Here is a 22,977-nt window from a genome sequence, read left to right as displayed (position 1 = left end):
AGGAAACACCCTTCTTCCTCCAAAAGCTAAGCAAGAAGCCAAAACCCAGAACAGGAAATGAGTACCACTGCTTCTAGTAATTCTAGCAGATGACAGGATGGCAACAAATTCTGGGAAGCTGATTAGCCATGAGATCTGTTGAGGCAGTTAAATACATTCACTTGATCAACACTTCATCCTTGCAATGACACATCTAAACTAGTTCTTTCCACTTATGAAAAGATTTGAACACAGGTTGGCATGTTAGGCAAAAATCAGACACCTGGTCAGAACAGACTCATTTCTAAAACTCAGTAGCCATTGTGTTAAACAGTATTATCTGCCCAAATGCACACACACCTAACTTCCATTTTACTTTGATCTCATTTCAGTCTTGGGTCTTTCAAGAGCAGGAATTTTGCTTTTATGCAGGGAAAATCTGAAGCATAATTTTGAGTTTCAAATATTTTTGGCTCAGAGCCCAGAGTATTTGTTGCTGAGGTGAAACAGTCTCAGCTGAAGAAGATGAAAACAGAAATACAGTGAAAGAAGAAACCTTTATCAACAGCTACTGTTGGCTTCTCTTTGAAGTGATCTTGATTGTTGTAGCACATTTCATCTCTTCACCTTCTACTTTGTTCATGCTATTATTTAGACACAGCAGGATTGTGTACACACTACTGCAAGAAGAGAAGTGAAGGACTGACTGACTGATTTCACAACAATCCTTATCACTTCACAGGAAGGAAGTGTCCTATGCTGTAAATTACTGAGCAAACACTGCATCATAGCCTAGGAATTTACATAACCTACTAATTATTTCTGGAACTGTAAATTAATTGCTGTAAAGGTCTTGAATATTGCTGCATCAGCTTGTTTACCCCTCCCCTTGAAATAAAACCCATCCCTCAATGCGCTGGAACAACCAGAAAAGACATTTCCCTGCCTTTTAGGAAATGCTCTCCAGGTGTGGATCCAATGACTGGCTAGATCTGATTCAGCCCAGATCACCTCACATACTGCAATAGGAGACCCAGAATGGTATTGATCTGATTTTCATCCGTTATTGATCTTAGACAGACATTGCTATCACGGCAGCTTTCATGAAAGCCTTTTTGACATTCTTCGCTTTATTCTTGACCTTGAATTTTTCAAGCTATTCAATGCTGACGGTATAAAATTAGCAAAATAATAATATTTTTGACATCTTCAACACTCCTTAACAAGCTCAGTGGAACTGATAGATAAGGACATGCACAGAACGATTAACAAACACAGCTTATAACGTTTAGCTAGCCTAGTTCAGTAACAGCTTGTCTATGTATCCATTATTACACATCAACAACCATGCCACAAGTCCTAAAAGGAAATGGATTATTCACACGTTAGGCCACATCAGTTTGTTCACCCCACATGTGAGAAACAGGTAACACCTGTTTCTTTACCATTCAGCCTCTAAAATTAGAAAGGTAAACCAACAGTATCTGCACAATGAGTAATTTGTTTCTCCAACACCTTCACAAAATACAATCACACCCCTAGAAGGCACTTGCTTGAAAAAGCTGCACATAAATTACATAGCTGCTTTTGCATGTAATCTTGTTTTCATTAGATTTGGTGCAAATTTTAGCACTGCTGTCAGTGAGAACAACACCTTCTGTTCTTGAAGCAAGGATCAGGTGAAGGCAAGTGATGAAAAAGCCTTAATTATCTACACTTTCAACCAGAGATCTGGACATTAGTTATAGCTACAATTTCACCTTTTCATCTGCCTTGGGTTTTTTGATAGATTTTTATTCAACTGACCCAAAACCTATGTTTTAAAATATTTATACCATTCTTGGCATTTGTATTTTTGCTAGGCACTTTTGGTCCACAAACCAACTATGGGGGGGAAAATACCGTTTTGCCAGTACATCACAAAGGCAAACTTCCAGGTGACCCTGCACAAGCCTTACCTGCATCATGGTGACCACGTGGCAGGGATTCAGGAGGTAAATGACAGTCCTGGTGGCAAACTTGAACCCCACCTCCAGCCCAAAGATGAGACAGAGCAGCACCAGCAGCACGTTTTTGCCCAGGCTCTCCTGCTTAGCCTGGGGCTGCCGCAGCAGATTCTCCAGCTCCTGGACATGCTGCTGCCTCAGCTTCCACAGGGACACGAGGATCTCCACGGTGCCCACAGTGAGGAAGACCAAACTCTCCAGCAAGCGCTGCTGGCCGGAGAGGAAGGCGGCGCATTCCGGCCCTCCATTGCCGGCAAAGCTGGGGTCCACCCCGCCATACATCCAGTCCAGGAGGTTGTGGAGGCTGTAGCGAGACATGGCGGGGACCTCTTCTCCAGGAATAGGTACGAGCAAAACGGAATCAAAGCCAAAACACTGCCGGGCTGACGAAGCACGAAACGCTCCCGCTGCAGCCCTTCTTTGCCAGGCTCCGTGAGAAGCGGGCAGCTCCGCTCGGGGCACGGGCAGTTCTTCCCTTCCCTTCCGCTGCCCGGAGGAGTCCCGCACGCAGCAGCCTGAGGGGAGGCAGAGGCCGCAGCTGCACGGAGCCTGCCAGCTCCAGACCCCCCACCCCGGGACCCCTCCTCTCCTCTCCGGCTCTGCCGCCCACCGCTCGCCCTTTCCTCCCCGCTCTGAGCTGCCCTTACCCGCGGCAAGCGCCGTATCCAGCCCCCTCAGCCCGCCCCGCTGTCCCTCCGCGGCCCCCGCATCCGCGGGCGCGGTACCTCCCGGGCGGGCGGGTGTCAGGGAGCGGCAGGCCTGGCGCCCCCGGCCATGGCGCCGGCCCCGGCGAGGGGCGGGAAAGAGGAAGCACCGCTACGCTCAGCGGCGGCGCTGGCACGGCCGAGACTCCGGGCCCGAGCGGGCGGGCCGCTCCCCGCGGCTGGCCCGGCCCTTGCTCGGCGCCGCAGCATCACCCCACCGACGTGCCAGACTCACGCCGAAAAATGGACGAGTCCCCCGAATTGGCTGCGCCCGGCCGCCCGCTCCTCCCTCCTGCACGGCTGCGCCCGCCTCCCTCCGCTCCCCACCGCCTCCCTTCGCCGCCGCTCCTTCGGCGGGTGCGCGCTCCCCGTCCCCGGCTCCCTCCCGCCTGTTGCCGCTGATTTCGCTCGGCCGCTCCCCTTCCTCCTCCTCCTCCCCGCGGCTGCCCGCGGTTCGCCCCCTCAGTGCCACCGGGAGAGCGGCAAGGACCGGGCATGGCTCTGCACGCCCGTCAGCGCCGTCCCGTTCGCCGACCCGATCGGCAGCGACCTTAACTCGATAAACGAGTTTTTCAAGTGCCGTTGCAGCAGATATAGGTAGGTCGGCCGAGGAAGGACATACCCGAGCGGGGCTCCAGCTCCCAGCCCGAGCAGGGCTCCAGCTCAGCTCCGGTCTGGACATGGGCAGGTGCCTCCAGCCGGGTGTGCCAAGTGTCGCACACAGGTGCCCGCAGCCAGGTGTGCCCAGTGTCTTGCACAGAGCGCCGACCCCACTTGTCTTAGTGCTTAGACGATTTACTGCCATGTGTGCCCTCTGCAGCCGAGCACGGGGTTGGTTCCTGGTTTGTAGCATTGTGAAGAGGTTGTATTGCAAATATGTAACTCTGTCTAAAAGGCAAAGGTCTGTGGAGATCCGGAGAAAGTAACAGGTTAAGGGGATATTTTCAAGGCAATCACAGCCCGGTCTCCTGAGAAGTGTCTCCTACAGATTTTATTTCACATTAGCTGCCTGCAGCACATCGCTCTCCCCATCCTGATTATATCAGGGCTTTCCTTCTCCACAGGACAGCATTAGGACAGCACCATAACTGGCCAAACTGTTGAGCCTGATTAATTGAAAATAAAAGCTTAATTCCACAAATAAGTTTAAAAAGACCAGTTAGATATCAACACTGGCTGAGTCAAAGTGATTTCTATATAGACACAGCAGCAGCCATACCTGGTCTGTAAAGCTGGAGGCTGTATGTCACTGCCACTGCTGTGGAAGAAATTACTCCCTTTTGGGGAAAGAAGGGATCCCACCAGGCTTTTCCAAAATCTTCAAGAACTCCTTTCCACAATTTGAGCTTAATAAGAATTCTACAAAATGCTGTTTTTTCAGTCACTGCTGAATGATTAAAACACCTACTGTTGATCTAAACCTGCAGCACAATGTTCCTGTAAATTCATGCCCTATCAACCAGACACACACGTACCTGCAACACACACATGCTGCACTACCCTGCTTCACAGCCTGAATTCTCAAAACAAGCAGTTTAGCAATAACAATATTTGGCAGTTTTCTTCTTCCTCTATTTCTAAGCTGTAAGATTACTCTTCACAAATATATTCTATTTCTAAAACACAGGATTACTGCTCACAAAGCACAGAGTATTTTCTCTTAGGGGTCTACCAATGAACAACCTGGGACAGATCTGTCCTTTCCACTCCCTCAGACACATACAACAGGACAGCTACTGCTGCTGGAAGCAATCCCAGGCAGTTTTATACCTTGTCTCTGCATTTCAGTCTCTCACCTTTGGCAGTGTCAGGGGTCTGGGCCTCTGACTTCTTTCCTAAGCTTATCTTTGGTGAAGTGAAAAACCCTTTCCATTAGAACAGCAGCACATTGTCAGGTGCTGGTATTTCAGATGTAGTGATTTCTTTAGAATATGGCCTAGCCTCAAATATATGAGGGCTTGGTTGAGTGATTTGGGGTTGCTGTGTTTTTTTCAGAGATTGCCAGTGAAGAATAATTGGCTGAAAACATGAAAGTGGGCAGCATTTTGCTCATAAAAAGAAAGAGAAAAAAAGCATTTGCAAAATGTCCGCTTGTCCATTAAAGAGGAAGAAAAGAGAACAGCTAAATAAAGACAGAAGTAATGAAAGCTAAAGATTTAAGCAATCAATAGTTTGGACTTCACAGGAAGGAAGTTTAAAGAGAGGAGTTAAGAAAAGCAATAATGCTTAAGAAAATAACTCAAAGGGCCATTTATCCCAATTGTGAGTAGAACAGAAATAGCATGATGTAGCTTGGCCACATCATGAGATCTCTATTGGCCTTAAGCACATAAAGAAAATACAAAGGAAGGTGGGTCAAATCACTAAAAATAAGAAAGAAATACTAGAAAAGGTACTGCTGCAAAACCACTGAACTGTCAAGAGCTACTAGATTAAAACTGCTCTTTACATGTTTTTACTAAGAAGGACATAGAGACATTATTAACTCCCCACTCAACAGAGAAGAAAATCTATCAACAAATTATGAAGCAGCTAAAGGGATTGGTGACTCTGTTGTATTAGACTTACAATAAAGACCAAGCACAAGCAGACAGTTGGGACTGGTGATGCTGAGAACAAAATTATCTCAGCCCAGAGTAGGTAAAGAACAGATAAGGAGCACTCAGATTAACCAAATTTTTTCAGTTTGAGTCTACTGAATGTGATTGAAAGACAGTTTAAGAATTAAGAAGGTAAATGAGATTGTGGGAAAACATAAGAGGCAACTGTACATTGCTGTTATCAGAGGGAGGATGGAGCCAGAAAAATACAGCTCAATTTGAGTCTAACTAACTTACTTAAATTAATTAAAAAATCCTTGGACAAATAAACCTCACAAACTATTATTAGCACCTAGAGGATAACCAGAGGAAAAAATTACAGTCAACATGGATCTATCAAAAATAAATCACACCAGATAACTTGATTTTTCTCCTCCAATAGGGAACAGGCCTTATGGATAGGACAGAGCCTGTTGTCAGCTTGATTATGTTTATGACACTTACATGACATTTTCTTTAAAAAGTTAAAGAAATATAGTCTGGGTATATGTTTATATGTTTATATATGTTTATATATAAACACTTTGTATTATGAAGTCTATACAAAACTTCCTGCATAGCAAGAAATAGTTCACTCACAAAAGGAAAGGATATATTGCTGTTTTTTTAGAGCCTGACTTCAGTCTGGGTCTCCGTGTTACTGATATTAACAATTTAAATAATGGAACAGAAAAAAATCTTGCTAATTTTGCAGGTGATGCAAAGATGGGGGGAGGACACAGAATTACATTTCAAAACATTTTTGACCATTCAGAAAACAATAGAAATGCTTCTCTAAAAGCAATAAATTCCTGCAACTAAAATGTTTGCCTGAGAGCCTGAGGCTTGTTCTTGCTTCTAGCATGAGATTTATTTTTTATGTCAGTGGCTTAAATCTTATATTAATCCACGAAGAAATGCCAGGTCCTGGGCACATCAGGAGTCCTTGACCAGCCAGAGCCCCAGTCCTCTCCCAGGCTGGGCTTTTAGGCAGACTGTTCTCAGCTCTGGCCTTTGCTGTTCCTGACTTCTTGAGAGGGCTGCCTGGCCTGACCCTGGACCTGGCTTGCCCCCCCTCATTTTCTTAATGATCACTGGACTCTTACAGCCCCTGCCACCATTCCAGCCCTGGTCTCTGGGATGAGCCCTTGCTCAGGTCAGTGCCTCTCTGTGTTTGCCCTGAGCTCTTGGATGGCTGCCTCTGTGGGTACCACTCTGACAAGGTAAGAAATTTAAAGCAGTTTATGCTCTCTCTGGAAAACAAAGCTCTGCATCTTGTCTCTCCCTAATTATCATTCCCAAATTCCATCTTAAGTGAGTTTGAAAGTAAAGGCAAGGCCCGAAATCTGCATGTGGTAGGTATCAACAAGCACCACAAGCTGGACTTCAAAGCACAAGGAGTAAATAACCTTAATTCTTATTCAGAAAAGCATTTAAGCACAGGCTTAGCTTTAGCCTGTCCTCAAATCCTTTGAATTTAATTATATCCATTTCCTCAGCATCAAGCTCTGTACTTTAGAAATGTGACTGCTGTACTTTAGAATGTGATTGTACACATCAGTATGTAGTTACACCTGTACATGTACTAGACACTTTATGTCCTTGATGTATGGGAGGTATTACAAAAAACCAAAACATGAAAAACCCACAAGCTAAATGAGCAACGAAGTTATATTTTAAGTCCTGAAATGTTTCTGGTGAATAATGATATTCACAGATCTCCCTTGTTTGTAGTTTTTTTGGCTGAAGAACAGTACTGGGCACATAACTGCAGTCTGAAAATGCTTTAAGCAGTCAAAATGAGATTTAGAACAGCTCTGGGCAGCACTTGCAGGCTATGGGCATGAATATATTCAAGTTGTGTATGCAGAAAGCAACAACAGTTGTAAACCAGAAGGCCTATTTCTGTACAAGACAGAAACCACTGTCTCTTTGGCTTCCTGCTTACATCCTACCTCTTTTCACTTTTCATTGGCCTTCTTGTTTCATTCCTTGTAGCCCATGAATTAAATCAAATGTACTTTCCCTTCACAAATTAGGACAATTGCTCCCCTACTGAGGTTGAATCTTCAGAAGTCTGTACATCTACACCCCTCCTCTGACCTTATTTTCAGTGTGCTTTTTTTTTTTAGGATGGCTTTGACACCTCGGGCTGAGTTCTACTAACTCCTGAAGGGCTTCTATAGTCTTAAGAAAATTCTTCTCATTTTATCCACTTTTCAGAGAGTAAGCAAACCCTGGATCACTTATGAAAGCAGTGGGGCCACAAGCAATGCTTTACTGGCTGTGGCAAGGGTTTTGAAGACAGGACATAGACTGTGACAGGCTGCTGGCAGTCAGACACTGCTGCTGGCTGCCCTGCTCTAGTGAAGCTGCAGCTGGGTATGGATCCAAGCCAGGAGCATGCAATGCACCTTCAGATGTGACATCAAGCATTCCTACCTTGCTGAAGATATGAGATGCTGGGTAAGGGCTCTCCCAGCCTTGAGGGGCACCCTGAGAATGTCCCTGCCCCAGGGAGATCAGCACCATGAGCTGCCATGCAGGACACCTCAGTGGTCACAGAGGATCCAGATACTTACAGCAAGCCACTCACTAAGGATGGATTTGTTAGTTCTTTTTTTTTTTTCTGTTTTGTTGTGTTTTTTCCTTCTTGTTACAAATCTTGGTTCATAGAGATTCTTCCATCAGTTATTCTGACTTCCTTCTATTGAGTCAGTTGCTCACATGCATTTTTTATGAATTTAAAGAAAAGGTTGTGGTAGTGTGATTGCTTATTTCCTCTCAAGGAATTTTCTTGAGAGAAAGATGAAAGTCTGTTGCATTTATCATATCTCTCCCTGTCAGATAATTTAGCTAGAACATATGCTAGACAATACCAAAAAATAAGTAAATGTCAACTAGAAACATTCTAAATAGAAGCTTAAAAAGCATATCACATTGTCATGATGTGACATGCTTTTTAACCTGATGGACTGAAAATAATAAAAAGCACCAGCAGAAACCTGGTAGATGACAACTGCATGAGCCAGCTTCTCACCGATTCACATTTCTGTCATGTTCACACTAGTTAGTTTTTCCCTTACATAAAATGCTGCAGTATTAATAGACACAAAAACAGGTGGATGTAAAAGCAGGGGAAAGTACAGAACTATCACGAATCAGCAAAGTTTGCTCTGAGATAAAGAAAATCATAGTTGACAGTTTATCTGCACTTGGATTATTTGTGTTGAAATTAAGAGGTCAAACAGTACAGTCAGTCTGCAATACAGGTGGAGGAGCCACCTGAAAAATAGGAAAATTTCTTTGTGGTTTCATATTCATATGAGTAAACACAGTCTCTGAAATTATTTGGAGCTTGGAAAAATATATTTTTGTTGAGTCTGAAAAAATGGATCTGCTATAAAACCCACGTTCTTAAGAAAACTAAAGCTTCTATCCAGATGTTCTCCTTAAACTTGAAGTATCTTGACAATAAACAAAAAGATGACTGCTCTTTTCACACATCAGCAACCAAACATTTATGCCTTAGAACACTCCCTTTTATGTTTGTGTCCTGTGTTGTTCAGCCATTTTTCAGTTTCCAAGGCATGTGCTTTATTTAATGTCCAGTACTAGCCCCATATTATTGCTAAGTATAATAAAAGGCATTTTACAAAGAACCATCCAAACTCTTTCTCTTGGAAGCTGAGCCTTAACAGACTTTTCTCAGTCTCTAATTGTTGTTAGAGTTGAGTTAAGCTGTGACTGGTGTACGTAGGAGGTACACTCTAAATCTACATAGATATTAAGGCAGAAGAATGTGTGCTTTCTATTTTTGTTCTGTTTTGCTATAGTTTATTGAGCACACTGGCCTCCATGATGAATTACTGAAATCCCTTTTGGCTACAACTGAGTTCTTAGTTTTAAAACTATGAATTAATTTCAGATTATGAGACACTGTCACTGCTTATGAACCTCAGCCTGAGGGGTTCAGAACATTGTGTCTTCCCTAACCTTCTGTGTGGAATTTGCCTTTGTTATTAAAACCACAGTGATATTTGGTGTTCAGAGTCAGGGAACTGCTATATTTAACATAATGTAAAACAAATGTAGCAGCAGTCTCAGAAACAATGTGAAAGGTGGGAAGAACTATAACATGGTGTAATCTCAGGTTAAGTAAATGGTATGAAATTTGTACCATTTCATTCTATCATGGAATATTATGTGGTCAGGTCTATTATGTTACATAATTGTGTTATCACAGTGTATTTTTATGTCTTGTGATATTTGGGAAAGAGGTGTTGGATACCTTAGCTTTTCAGTGAGTCATCAAGAAGTGTCCATTTTTCACAAAGATTTCTGAGCCAAACCTGGGTTCTGTTGACCCTCCCATCATTTATTAGCATGCACAGGTGTCAGTCACACACTTGAACATTTCTGTGAATATAACCCCTGAAATTAGATGCTTTAAATTACCAAAAGGCTGCTCTTACATCTTTATATTTGGTTTGCATTACAAGGTTTTGGTAGTCAAGGGGGCTACAGGAGTGACTTCTGTGAAGCTGCCAGAAGCTTCCTGGTGTCCAACAGAGCCAAGGCTGGCTGGCTCCAGGATGGACCCGCTGCTGGATGAGGCTCTGCCCAGCACCAATAGAGACAACAGCTCTGAGATAACAGATTTCAGAAGGGGCAATAACCCCTGTGCAGCTCAGTGGAAGAAAGGAGAAAGAACAAGTGAAGGAAACAACTGCAGACACCAAGGTCACCAAGGTGAAGAAGGAGGCGCTGGAGCAGAGATTCCCCTGCAGCCCGTGGTAAGGACCATGGTGAGGCATGTCTTCAGTGTGTCTTACTAAGTTATTGAGGAAAAGTAGTATACTGGCATGTTTTCTGGGCAAGCTAATGCATCCCACAAAGAGCAGGAGCCTCATGCGGGACACAAGTCCCGTTTAACCTTTCATTGAACAGCCTGGAAGGAGCGGCGAGCCCTCTGGTGGTTGGTCACCCCCTGAAATTCTCATCCCAATGCTCTGTAACTAATACAAAAACCCACACACACTCTGCTTTCAGTAGCAGTACGAGTTTTGTAGGTTTATCCCTTGAGAATGTTGCACATAGGAAATGAAATAGTAACAATTTACTATTAATCAGTCTGAGAGAGTTGAGACTGCTCAGTCTGGAAAAGAGAAGGCTCCAGGGAGGCCTTAGAGCGCCTTCCATTGCTTAAAGGGGCTCCAAGAGAGCTGGAGAGGGAGTTTTGACAAGGGCATGGAGTGAAAGGACAAGGAAGAATGCCTTTAAAGTGAAAAAGAGCTCGTTTAGATTAGGTCCTAAGTAGAAATTCTTCCCTGTGAGTATGCAGCAGCCTGGTCTAGCAGAAGGAAGGAGAGTCCAACCCTGACTACTCTATGATTCTGTGTTTCTATGAATTGAACTAGTTCTATTCCAACAATATATTACACATCTTCATGAGACACAATACTCTTCTATAAGGGAGTTTTACTTTACATTCCAAGAGTATGTGCCTGTTTCTGCAAAAGGAATGATGCCATGTAGTCACTGGGAGCTTGGCTGTGGCCTGGGCACAACAAGCATTCTGATAGAACAGGGTTGGGAAAAGGAGTCAGTGTTTGCAGGAAGGAAGGCAGAAATTGTGTTCTCATGTTAGACCTGAAAGAGTGAAATAGGTTTTGTAGTTCTCAGATGAGATGGGGTAGAAAGGAACTAGCTCTAAACTGCAGCAATCACTGGACTGAAATTTAGTGATAAATAACTTGAACTAAGTTTTCTTGAAATATGTAAGGATTGCAATTGTTGTAAAGGAGGTGATGTTTATTATAAGAGGGGTTTTTTGGTGTTATTTGCTGAGGCCAATGTAGTGTACTGTGTTTGAAGGAAACAAGAAAATATATATGTTGTGCAGATTAAATATCTCAGCTTATGTTCTTATCTTGGTATCCAGATGAATCATGTACCCATTGGTTCCTTTATCCATCCCACATCAGTGGATGGTTGCTAACAGTTTCCACTAATAGAACAGGGGATGCAAAAGAGGTTTTTCAGGTCTTTGATTTCCAGATGGCTCAGCCCCTCTTAGGCTTTTTCATAAATCTTAAAAATATTTACCACAGAGCTCTCTATATTTATCAGGATTCATGGCTTGTGTACATGTGAGCATTTTCACAGCTTGGCTGATGGTATTCACATGCTTCAGAGCTGGGGGCTGAGTTTTCTCCTGTGGCTGATTACTTGGAAGATTTCTTCCACAGTCCCAACTCTGACACAATTCCTTCCTGCCTGGATGGGAGGTCAGTGCTGTGGTACTCAGAACAGGTTGTTACCCAGCAGATCATATGGACTCAGGAACAGATTTTTCTGTTTAAAACTCTAACTAATGCTGAACAAACGTGCCCATTTTATTTATGTAAAACCTTTACTAGAAACAGAGAAAAAGAGATAAGCTGAAACTGTAGCATGGGCACATAAGCTCAAAGGAGCTCCAGGAGCATGTCATTGAAAAAATTAGCCAAAGAAGGGGGAAAGAAGAACAAAATTATATTCCAGCTTGAAACATTTCAGGTTATTCCTGTTTTTCAGATCTGTTTGCTGCTGTTCTATTAAGTCCGAAGAGCACAAATGGCTGCTAGATTAGCAAAGAAAATTCTAGAAGTTCAGCCACACAAACAGAATAAAGTACAGTTTTCTCATTAAAGGATTCTTTAAAATATTCACCACAATACTAGTGCATGCTTTCTCCTATTTCTGTAGTGCAGTGAAATTCTATGATGTGTAAACTATGTAAGTGAAACAAGGATATTTTAAAAATACTTGGTATGTATATAAAATCTGCTTTTCTTGAAACAAAACAAACAAACCCAAACCAACAGGAAAGAAATCATCAGTCAAGCAGACAAGTGCAATTTGGTGAACATTTAGCAGAAACTTTGTATTATCTGTAGGGTTGCAGACAGTCCTTATGCATTCATTCATGTGCTGTATGAAATAGTTCAAATGCCCCCAGGAGTTGGTATTTTGAGATATTTCTTTTGTAGAGGTTGAAGTACATTGGGTTGAACACATGTAGAGAGTACCCACATGAACTAATGTCACAGAGCAGGTGTGTGTGACCCTCTCAGGTGAGGCTCCCACCACTGTGATCTTGCCTGGACACCCTGTGAGTGTGCACCAGTGAACACACCTGTGCTTCAAGATGTGATTCTCCCCATTTCCACGCGTGTCAAATTCCTCTCCTCTAGATGATTTCTTATGAAGGAAAGCAGGCTAGACCTCTGCGATTTGCAATTAACATTTGTTACAAAATTACTCCCTGTCATAACAGAGAACAAAACTTGCACAGCAGGTGGCAGCCCCGGTCCTCCTTGGCTTTGACTGGTTTGCACCTCGGAGGGAGAGTCTTCCAGAGCTGGAGTTGTTACTGCTATTAAACTGTGCTTTCCTGTCTGGAAAGCAGGGGATTTTTAGCAAAGAAGTCATTGATCACTGCCATATTACAAAGGTAGAACAGTTCAAGAGGAGATAATTTGAAAATAAAATGAGTAGACTATGGGAGCAGCACAACTCACTGGCACTTTGGGATGGTACCTGTAGTGTAGATTCAAGTTGAGTCAATAGAATGTCAAAATCAGCAGTAAGTCAAACTCTTCATAATCCTGCCTGAGTAATGCTCCACAGCCACCCCAATAAATCTGCCTGTTAGCAGAAGCAAGAGGTTCCCACAGTGTATTTTTGGATATTGAATGGTCTGAATAATCTGAAACATTTTGGTTAAATTGTAAGGAGTAGAGTGTAGTAATCTACAGCTTGTAGAACCAATGGTGTAAAATTCTCTTGCACATTCTGGAAATTAATTCCTGAAATGTAATTCTTACCCTCCTCTCTTCTCTGAGTCTTAAAAGGTGTGTTAGGGAAAGGAGGAATAGGGGGTTTATATCTTCTCTGCAAAGGGGGCAGTTTGCTTTGAAATATGGTGAATAATAATTCTTAGAAAGCACTCTTATCAGCTTCAGATGGATTTGCACCAATTCTATCTTCAGACAGGCCTTAAAACCATGATGTTGTCATTGAATGTTACACATCCTTGTTCCATTTCCTCACCTGGCCTATGGAGGAAAAAAGAAGGAATCCTGGGAATATGTTCATCATGAGATAAAAACTGACAGTATTTATTTTGGATTTGCAAAATAATGATATAAGTGTAGCCTGGGTGGCAGGCATTTTAAACTTGATTTACTTAAACTATTTGTTTATTTGCCTGAGTGGGACATTTCAGTGTTTGGCTGAAAATGTGTTCACCTAACACCCAGGGGAATGTCCTAGACCTACAGATTTAGGTGGTTATTAGGCTTAACTGGTATTATTACTGTAGACCTCCTGAGATATTGAATATGGCTTATTATGGCTTATTTTAAACTTTTAAATCCAGTATTAGGAGGAATTGCCATTAAATTATACCATAGAAAAATAATAAGTCTAAAGTAAAATCTTGTGTTGTTGGTTTAAAACTGTTTAAGCCTCCTGTTCTTCAAAAATCCTCTAACAATTTACTGAACTCCCTTGTGCTTATGCCAACACTTTTTATAGCATGTGAGCCAAGCTTGTGCCCAGTGTAGCACCAGAGAAGTCAGTGGGGTCATAATGGAGATTAATTTCACAAGACTTCAGTCATCTAAGTTGATTCCCTCCAAGTAAGCCCAGAGCCCTGTGCTGCCAAAGTCAGTGGAAGCTCATTAAATGCCTGTTGCAGTTCTCATGGAGTCTTTTTTGTGGAAATACCTGTTCTTGTTCCTTTGTTTTGTGTGATAACTTTCCCAGGTTAATTATGTCTATTTGAAGATCAACTATCTATTGAAGATCAACTATCAAGAAAGGTCCTAAATTTTGTACGTGGGTTGTAAGGTAATAGAATTTGCATTGAGGTAGCCTTTGCTGGGTTTCCTATGTAAAAAAAAAAAAGTGAAAACTGGAAACAATAATCAGAAATTGATAGTTTTAGCATTAAATGAGTAGCAAAAGTTAAAGGAAATTCTTAGAAATTAGGGTGCAATTTCTGTCTGTATAAAACAAAATTTGATAGACAGCAGAGGTAAAGAGAGGAAAGAGTGAACTTATGTGGTTTGTCTCCAAATTATAGAATTCCTTTCTAATATGAGAAGCTTGCTTATAAGACAAAATGAACTTATTATACCAGCCCAACATGTAGCTGGTATTTGGAGAGTTCAGATCTTACTGTAACATACACAAGTCCAGTGTGAAAACATGTCTTAGAAAGACACATACAGCTGCTTTGCTTTCAGCAACCCTTTAAATTCTGAGAACTAGGACTGGTCCTGTGCTACACACTTTGCACATGTTCTGTTTGCTGAGCAGCCTCTGCAGGCAGAACTGACCCTCACTTTTATGTGAGGGGAGAGAAGGTGCTGCCACTGCTATGCTCTGGTGTCCTGTGCTGACACTTGGGCTGCTCCTGACTTTTCTCCTGAAGGGTTTTATTGTCAGTGCTGATCAATAATATTTAAAGGAAAACCAGCCCTACTGCTGTTTGTATCCTTGATAATGAGGAGATAAGAAAGGCATCTCTTGTTAGGCCTGATAATACAGGTAGATGAAGTAATGAAAAATAATAGTCTAAAACTTGGTAAGAGATGGAGTTGCTCAGGCTGCTTGTCCAGTGGATATAATGTACCTTTTGTTACCCTGCCTATTTTTGCACTGCCTTCTCATGTTCTCAAGCTGTTACAAGTCTTTTATGTGAGGATGCTTCCATTGTATACCAATGAAGGAGTTGAATTATCTAGGTAGCAAAGGTAAAGCTGAAACTCCCTAGCATCATCTTTCTTAAGTATCACTGTCTGGTAAGAAAATAGGTCTGTAAGTGATACTATTCATCTGAACAAGAAGAAACTGTTATCAGGGTACTTGTCAGCTGTGTAATACTGATACCTGGGCTGGCCTGTGGAACCAGGTATCATGGCAGATAACAGGAGGTGGGGTGCTGGGGGGGAGATGGTGTCTGCTTTTGGGCAGAGTTGGACCCTGAGTACTAGAGTAGCAGGGGCAGAGAACACCTCACAGTGCAGTCATTCCCCTCCCCAGCCCCAGAGCCTGTGGATTTCAGAACTAGGCTTCATTCACAAGCATTTGCTTCTTCTGTAGTTACTACAACAATAACAATTATTTTTTGCAAACAATTTGCATATATGGTCATGTGAATAAATTCAATAACTGACTCCAAGAATTGACTTGTAATAGAATACTGACAGAAACAAAAGCATAGTCATTGGAAGTATTGTGTAAATGAAATATATTCCATGACTATTTCTTGCATAGGTGACGTTAATTGAAAACCTGAGGAACAACGTGTACAAGTAGGTAGCAGCCACTGATCTGACAAACTGATTGTGCAAGTAGAATTCTCTTCTATTTTGCTGCCAAAAGGGAAGTCAATGTTACAAGTGCAAGCATTTAAGAGTCAGAATTCTGTTAACTTTACCACAGTATCATAGACTGACTTTCATCTGGACTCTTCATTACAAATGCTTTTACTTTACAGATCTGAGTGCTGAGTCAAATCCTCCATCTCACAGAAAGAACTTTATAAGGTAAGAATTTAAATACCTTTTTAGTACTTTGACCTGCACTTCCCATGTTTATTTGACATTTCTGTTTTTTTCATGGACAAATGTTTCGTGTACCACAGATGATATGAATGGAAACAGACCAATTTAGACCCAAAATATTCTGGCAATGAAGTTACTATGCAAAGGAAATTACTTGTTGACTGAAGAATGCTATTAAGAATGTAGAAACTTGTTATTCTGGCATCTTTGTCCATGCAAGCACGAGCTTATACAGACCTAAATGGATGAGAGAGGTAAAAGTGTATGTGGGGAATGTTTTATGGTGACTCCTAAAGGGTCTGTAAAAGGTGACCAAATAATCATATACCTTTCTTAAACTGTTCAGTGTAAGAGCCAAAATTGCTGAAGAGGTCTGTACCACTACAGAAAACTGTCCATAAATTACATTTTAAAAGACATTTCTCCTGGAATTTGTTTTCCTTTTTCTATGTTCCACAGTGCTATAGAGGTCATTGTGTTGGGCTGATGGGAAAGAGTGTGGTGATCAATCAGCCTCTGAAGAAAGGGGTTATGCTAGAAAAACAAGCTGACTCAAAGCTTTGCTGCAAAGACAGAATTTAAAGAATATAATTTGAATTCCAGCAAAATCCTGACTTTTTGACAAGCTGGGTAAATGAAATTCTTATAGGTGCAGTGTCTTGTAAATCATTAAAGAAAGGAAGGTGCAAGACTGTCTTGTAAGTGCTCCCCTACCATTTCCGGAACAGGCTGAAACAAAACTCCTTGAGCATGTCAGGACAGACTGGCAGCTTGCTGGAATTGAGACAGGATGCACAGAGTATTTTAGTACCTGAAGGCTACCTACTTGCTTTAAAGCATATGCAATACTTTTGTCCTTGGGCTAGAGTTCTGTGTTACCACTCCATAATTTTACCCTATGGGCACAGCAGTCTCTGAAACAAAAAGAAACCTGATGAAAGCAGGATTAGTTTGTACTGATTTTATAGGGATTTACAACCATAGAAACACATGTTCCAAGAGGAACATTTACAGGTTGTTTAATAAAATCACACAACACAGTTCACAATAACAAGAAGGCTTTATAAGGCTTGCATTTAAGTAGATTGCTGGTCTATCACCAAATAAGTTTTAGGATTTTCTCTTATATTTTTATATTATTATGTATAGAAAAGAGCTCAGTATCTCAATGTTAAGGTATATATGTTGATTTGGTTTTTCACTTTAAGAAATGAAATATCAAAGCCCAAAGAAACACACCATTTAATCTTTGTGTAATAGGTAAATTGTTATATAGGAAGCCAGTTACTTTAAAATTAGTTTAACTACACCTTTCTGCACCAAAGTACAGTTTGCACACAAGATGATATCTGCCCTTCATGAAATCTACTGATGTATTTGCCCCAAGGCTTATAGGAATGGCTACAAACAGATAAGCAGTAAGTTGAGTCATTCTCCTCTCATTACCAACATTACTTCTCAATTGTGCAAATTCAGAGGAATTCGTGCATGTGCAACTGCTCCCGGTGAGAACAACATGCACAGGAGCACCACAGAGGATATTGTTTGTTCTTCCCTCTTCTCTGTTCCTCAGAAATGCAGCTGAAGCAGCAGCCAACCCACAAACATACATACTTAGGACTACTGCTACCTTTTAAAATGGAGTATTGTATCTTTAAAAAAATTGAGCTCAAATGAAAAATTGGAGCAAAGTTAAGGTGAACAAGTAACTTTTTTCCTATCTAGGTTCTAAATAAAAAAAAACAATTGTGGAAAAAAATATCAATTTGGAGCTGGCCTTGCTGCTCCTGTCAAAATCTTCTGCCATCACATATGTAAGCAGAAAAACTATTGAGGTCAAGGTCCTCACTGAAGTCTAGTGTTTGTTCTCCAATGAATTCCCCAAATGGTTTCATACTAAATTAGGGCACCATATTTAAAATGTTATGATTCCTTTAAAGGAAACTATATGACTCAAGAGATCCTGGTGAGAAGAGTACAGAGATGCTGAAAGAAAACCATTTTTAGCCTTATTTTTAGCCATAATGTATCCTAATCTCATGGACTCTTTGTAGTATGGCTGGCCTGTTGTGGCTACTGTTAGCTGGGGTTATGCACTTTAGACTGGATCCTGTAAAAAATTAAATAAAACATTTCATTTCCATAGCAATTAATTTTCTTTCTTGTGAATGTCTCTAGGCAGCATCAAGCATATTTCACTATGTGCTAACAATTCAATGGCTGTTCAAAGTTTCCTCTGAAGTCTACTTTTAGGTGTTTTGTTTTCTGTGGTGATCTACTGATTGTTCTGCCGATAAGACACGTAACTGTTGGCACCAACAACATTAATTTTAGAGTTCCACATCTTTCCTTATATTTAATGTGGTATATATCAGAAATCTGTCAATACTGCTTTCCTTTCTTAAAATGTATATCCTTCAGTCAGGAATTCCTGGTCCAACACTGCATCCTATTTTTGATCTAATATTTTAAGGCTGTGCTTCAGCTAGGGCTTTTCAGTTTTGTGAAAAAACGGACAGTAAGAGAACACTGAAACTTCATTCTCCTTTGGCTTTGTGCAGTGTGTGACCCAAACAATAGAACTGCCTGTGAGTGCTGATTTCACCCAAGATTGTAAGTAACTAGGTGCCCACTTGGAGGAAAGAATCAGGGAAAAGAGTAAACCAGAACATGTGTGCTGCCATTGCTCTGGTGTCTTGAAGCCTAAGCAGAGTGTTACTGTCAGGAATTACTTCTGGAAAGCAAAGTAGCTCTAACCTCTGCACACATCTGGGCAGGTATTGAAGCTGTTGGTTTTGCAAAATACAAATGTTACGTCTGCAAGCAGGTACATGTTTCTGTTTCACGCATGGAACAGGGCTTAAACCAATTCTATAACTATGTAATGCAAGTATTTGTTCAGTGCTTGCAAGCTGCTGTTCAATTATCTGCACAATGACTCAAAAAGAGAAGTCCTATTTGGGTACATGAGGGGGAAAAAAATGATTGCAGGTTTTTTCTTCAGAGAACCTATCAGACTTTGTCTCTACATTCCTCCTGCTCCTTCCCCCAAAGGCCCAGTATTATGGTTGGTGATGCAATAAAGGGTTTTTATTTTTCTTATAAAAATATAGAAATTTGTTATTCTTTGACAACCATTATAAAAAGATTTGCAGTTAATTTTTAAATCTGATTTCCAATATAAGACTAAGGAAGGAACCGAACTATCTTGAACACAAACCATCAAAAACCAAAACAATTCCTATGTTTGGTAGCAGCCCCTTCTCTTAAAATGCTGCTTTTTATTCACAGCCATCCTTCAGTTCCCCCTACTTGGAGATATCAGTAAGCCTTTGTGTCATCAAATGTATATGACTGACTGCTATGTTGGTTTTGTTTCTTTTAAAACACAAGAGTCAGTTTAAAAAGGTCTGGAGTAAACAAAAGTCCATTACTCTCGATGGGCAGAATTCATGTGGAGGTCTAGTGTGCAAAAAGGGGCACACTAAAAGGTCACCAGCCTGAGATGGAACTCAGGCAACTTTTTTGGGAGAATGCTTGCTCCAAAATGGCCATGTTAACTGTACAGTCTGTGAAGACAAACAGGATTGTATTTAGGAAATAGGTGATTTCATCAGTCACTTGGCCTAATATAAATAAACAACCCACAAGGCTCCAGATATTGATTTATTACTTGAGATTAGAAGTGCTAAGATTATGCAATCCTTTTGCTGATATCAGGAATGAGGTGAGAAGCTCTTTACTCTTTCCAAGCTTGCACTGAATCCTGGGTGAAAACCAGAGGCCTTGGCTTCAGCCTCTCCTCAAGATCCCTTTCTCTTCTTTTAACCTCTGTGTTAAGGCTGAAAATCAGCGTCAGTACAGAGTGACTTCACTGTCTGGGAAGTGCTGTTACACTCATCACATCCCCCAGAGATCTTCAGTGAGTATTTCTTACTGGAAAGATACAAAGGAGTTGCAACACGAGAGACCAGGAAAATCCTTTCAGTCAGATTTGATTTTGAGGATACTGCGACATTTTGTTACATAAAGATAATTTTAATTTTTGTTTAAATACTCCTCTAAAAGTTTGTAAAGACATTTTACACATCTTGTAATGAATGTCAGCTTCCTGACCATAGGCTTCCTTGTCTTATCTTCCTGTTTTAAAACCTTTTGGAAATATCACACATCCTCAGGGATGTGACCACAGCTTTATTTATAAAGAGCAAGTAAATCCATTTCTGCTTTGTTTTTAAAACAGAATGTTTGGCATCTTTCAAAGAACTGGTTTAAATGAAAATGTATCTTATGACAAACAAGAGAGCATATTCTATATCAGTAAATCCTATGAAAATCAGGCAGGTATTTGCATACCTGTAGCTGCAGGAAAGGTTTCCCATGCTGCTCTTTCTAAAGCCTCCACAAAACAAGGTGTATTTGACTCTTCACCCTGTCAGTAGTAAGTATAATTTTAGGACTCATTATTCTAATGATAACCTGACAGGTTATATTTTTTTCCTTAATTGTAATTAACAAAAATTTGTTTTCAACTTTGCTGAAATTATTATTTTGACCTAGATGTTCATCCTTTTGAAACAAAGTTTTGTTTGAGGTTCCCCAAGAACACCACTGAGGCCTGGATGTCAGTCAGTGGTGCCTGGTCTGGGGACACGAGTGGACAAACTCTGCAGACACTGGGGCTCCCACTGAGCCACTTGCTGTGGCACACAGGGCCAGCTTGTCCAGGGCCAAGAAGAGGTTGATGAAGTGGTCCCATGGCTTGGTGCGATTTCCAGCAGGGAGGGGATAAAAGCAGAGGAGAGGAGAGAGAAGAGTTACACTCAGCAGAAGTGCACAACCTGAAGCACCTGGCAGCAAGGACATGCAGTCTGCAGTAGAGAGATGGCAGCTCCGACTTGTTGGAGGTACTATGAAACTGCACCTGGAAAATGTGAGATGAGTACAGTAGTAGTGCAAGGAATCTGTGTTACAAATCTGTAAAACAAGGAGTGGCATGGAGAGAGGTAAGAGAGAATGGTTAATGCAAAAGTCAGGAGACATCATATGGAAATGCCAAACGGAAGGCACGGAACATACAGAAGGGATTTCCACCCAGCATGAAGTTAGACTGTGCAACGACATCAAGCTGTAGATGCTGGAAGCTCAGAGGACTAAGAAAGCAACTGGATTTCTTTTCCATTGTCTATCAAGATCAGATACAGGCTACTTCTAGCTAAAGGTCTTGAAGCTGCAGAAGTCTTCATCTTTCCAGGAGATGGCCAGCCACTGTTGAGAACAGCATCTTGCTCTACCTCAGGCATTGCTCTCATCCACTGTGGTCATTCCAGTGCTTTAGCTGGCTTAGGCACAAGACATGCTTCCTTACCCACCAGCAGGATACATCAAGGTAAATCTGTACTCACTTAATTAAAAATCTAATAGTGCAAGAAGTACAAAATAGCTGGAATAAATTACAAGTAGATTTTCTTGTGTATTTACTGTTCATGACAAAGCTTTAGAAAAGAAGCTGTGTCAGTGTTCTAGCTGGAAAAAAAAATTGTGGCAAGTTGGTTTGCTCAACCTTTTCTAAGTATTTAGGGAGGTTAGATCAAAAAAGTAATCTGCATGAAACAGATATGCCTTTGGGCATCTTGTGCAATCCAGGTTCTCTTATTAGTGATGATGTGACATCAAGAAAAATCTGGGGTTTCCAAATGGGGTTTGCAACAAATTAGAACAAAGTGAGAGTATAACAGACTACCCCAAATGTCATATAGTCCAAGCACAGCAAAACCCACACAGTGATTCAGTTCAGCCTCTATCCAAGGAAGTGATGTGCATTTTGCTTCTCTGGGAATTATTAAATATAACATCCACATTGCATGTGCAGTTGTTGCCAGAACCTTTTAGCCTCCTGCGAGGTGCTGTCTTTTATGGAAGCAAACCTGTTACCAAATATAGCAATGGCTATGTAATATATGCCAATTTTGTTTTTTCACACTCTGTCCCACTCCATATGGGGCGGGGGAGGATCCTGCTGGACTCCTGTTCCACAGAGATGGAGCACCAAATGTTTCCTCTTCCCCTACACACTATTAAGAAGTGGTGTTGTCAAAAGCAAGTTATTTTATGCCAGTTCTCTTCCAAAGAAGCCTCAGACTCCAAAACAGCTAAAACCATCTGGCAAACTCTTGCATGAATCATGGGGATATTTGTAGCCTCTGGCTTTTTGAACCACACTGTGAGTAATCCCAGTCGCTCTCGTCAGCACTGCTGCTGAAACCCGTTCCTTGTGTTCTGAATAAAGACGAAAGGGGCCTCCGACTGGGCCTGGTGGTCTCCAGATTGTCAGGAGCCAAAACCGGGGTACAAACATCTGAGCTGTCTGTTCCAGCCTGTAAGATCCGGACTGGCGGCCTTGCCTCTTCCAGCGGGAGCCTGCCCAGGAAGCTGTGCCCGGGGGTCGGGGCTGGGGCTCCTGGGGTGGCTTTTGCCGTGCGCCCGTAGGTCGGCCTGGCCCGCGGCCTGCTCATGAGGCTCAGCGGAACTGTGACAAGCCCCGCAGAAGGGCTGCGCTAACCGAGCCTGCGAATCCCGGGGTCACCTCGGGACGCGGCGGCAGCACTGACCGGGTCTCCAGCGTCGGGTCCGCAGCCGCCTCCGCCCCTTCCCCAGCGCGTCACGGTGGCGAAAAGAGGGAGGGAGGATTGGGCGGCCCCGGCGGCGGCGGCGCGGGGCTCGCTCCTCCCCCGTGCCCTCAGCCATTTTAGCGGCCGGTACCGCTGCCGGTAGCGTTGTGATCTCCGCCGGTAGCGCTGGGGTTGGGCACGGTGAGTGCGGGCTCTGCGCAGCGGGGGTGGAATGGGATGGGATGCAAGGGGGTGAGATGGAACGAGGCAGAGCTGGTGTTGCCCGCTTTGCTGCCACTGGCAGCACCTGGAGAGCGGCGACGGGCGGGAGGGTCGCCCCGCTCACGAAGAGGGGCTGCGGGGCCGGCGCTGCCTTCAGCCTGGGGGCTCGCGGGGCTCTCGTCAGGGCGGAGGCGGCCGGGTCGGCCGGGGAAGGAGCGGGGTTACGCGGGGTCAGGTCCGTCCCCGCTGCCGTGGCT

The 22,977-nt window shown here is 42.5% G+C and overlaps 2 protein-coding genes and 2 long non-coding RNA genes across 13 annotated transcripts in view; 2 read left to right on the top strand and 2 right to left on the bottom strand.

Annotated features, from left to right (window-relative positions):
• The window catches only part of TMEM164 (transmembrane protein 164), a 34,029-nt gene extending 30,724 nt beyond the window's left edge, over positions 1-3,305 (bottom strand). Inside the window, exons 1-2 of one of the 2 annotated variants that reach the window (XM_009090335.4) lie at positions 2,925-3,305; positions 1,938-2,500 (exon numbers count right to left, since the gene is read on the bottom strand). In XM_009090335.4, coding sequence (XP_009088583.4) covers positions 1,938-2,500; positions 2,925-3,186 — 825 coding nt within the window. In that variant the 5' untranslated portion in view covers positions 3,187-3,305. The other variant, XM_030228823.2, reaches the window with a different exon arrangement.
• On the top strand, positions 2,196-9,148 carry LOC115484194 (uncharacterized). Its single transcript, XR_003944930.2, has 3 exons — positions 2,196-2,329; positions 6,377-6,491; positions 7,401-9,148. It is a non-coding gene; the product is annotated as an uncharacterized LOC115484194 (long non-coding RNA).
• A 6,609-nt stretch (positions 9,149-15,757) lies between these two features.
• The window catches only part of ACSL4 (acyl-CoA synthetase long chain family member 4), a 45,286-nt gene continuing 38,066 nt past the window's right edge, over positions 15,758-22,977 (top strand). For 4 of the 9 annotated variants that reach the window (XM_018914321.3, XM_018914320.3, XM_050974422.1 and 1 more), the window contains exon 1: positions 22,589-22,699. The gene's annotated coding sequence lies outside the window, so the exon portion shown is untranslated. Of the gene's footprint in view, positions 15,870-22,588; positions 22,700-22,977 lie in introns of those variants that run through there. The other 5 variants (XM_050974421.1, XM_050974423.1, XM_018914323.3 and 2 more) reach the window with 5 other exon arrangements.
• Positions 16,929-22,621, bottom strand: LOC127059607 (uncharacterized). Its single transcript, XR_007777598.1, has 3 exons — positions 22,499-22,621; positions 20,244-20,319; positions 16,929-19,823 (listed from the first exon to the last, which is right to left on the bottom strand). It is a non-coding gene; the product is annotated as an uncharacterized LOC127059607 (long non-coding RNA).

This window comes from Serinus canaria, chromosome 4A, assembly GCF_022539315.1.
Source record: "Serinus canaria isolate serCan28SL12 chromosome 4A, serCan2020, whole genome shotgun sequence".
Taxonomy (NCBI): domain Eukaryota; kingdom Metazoa; phylum Chordata; class Aves; order Passeriformes; family Fringillidae; genus Serinus; species Serinus canaria.
Note: the sequence above shows the minus strand (reverse complement) of the source record. Positions and strands in the feature narration are given on the sequence as shown.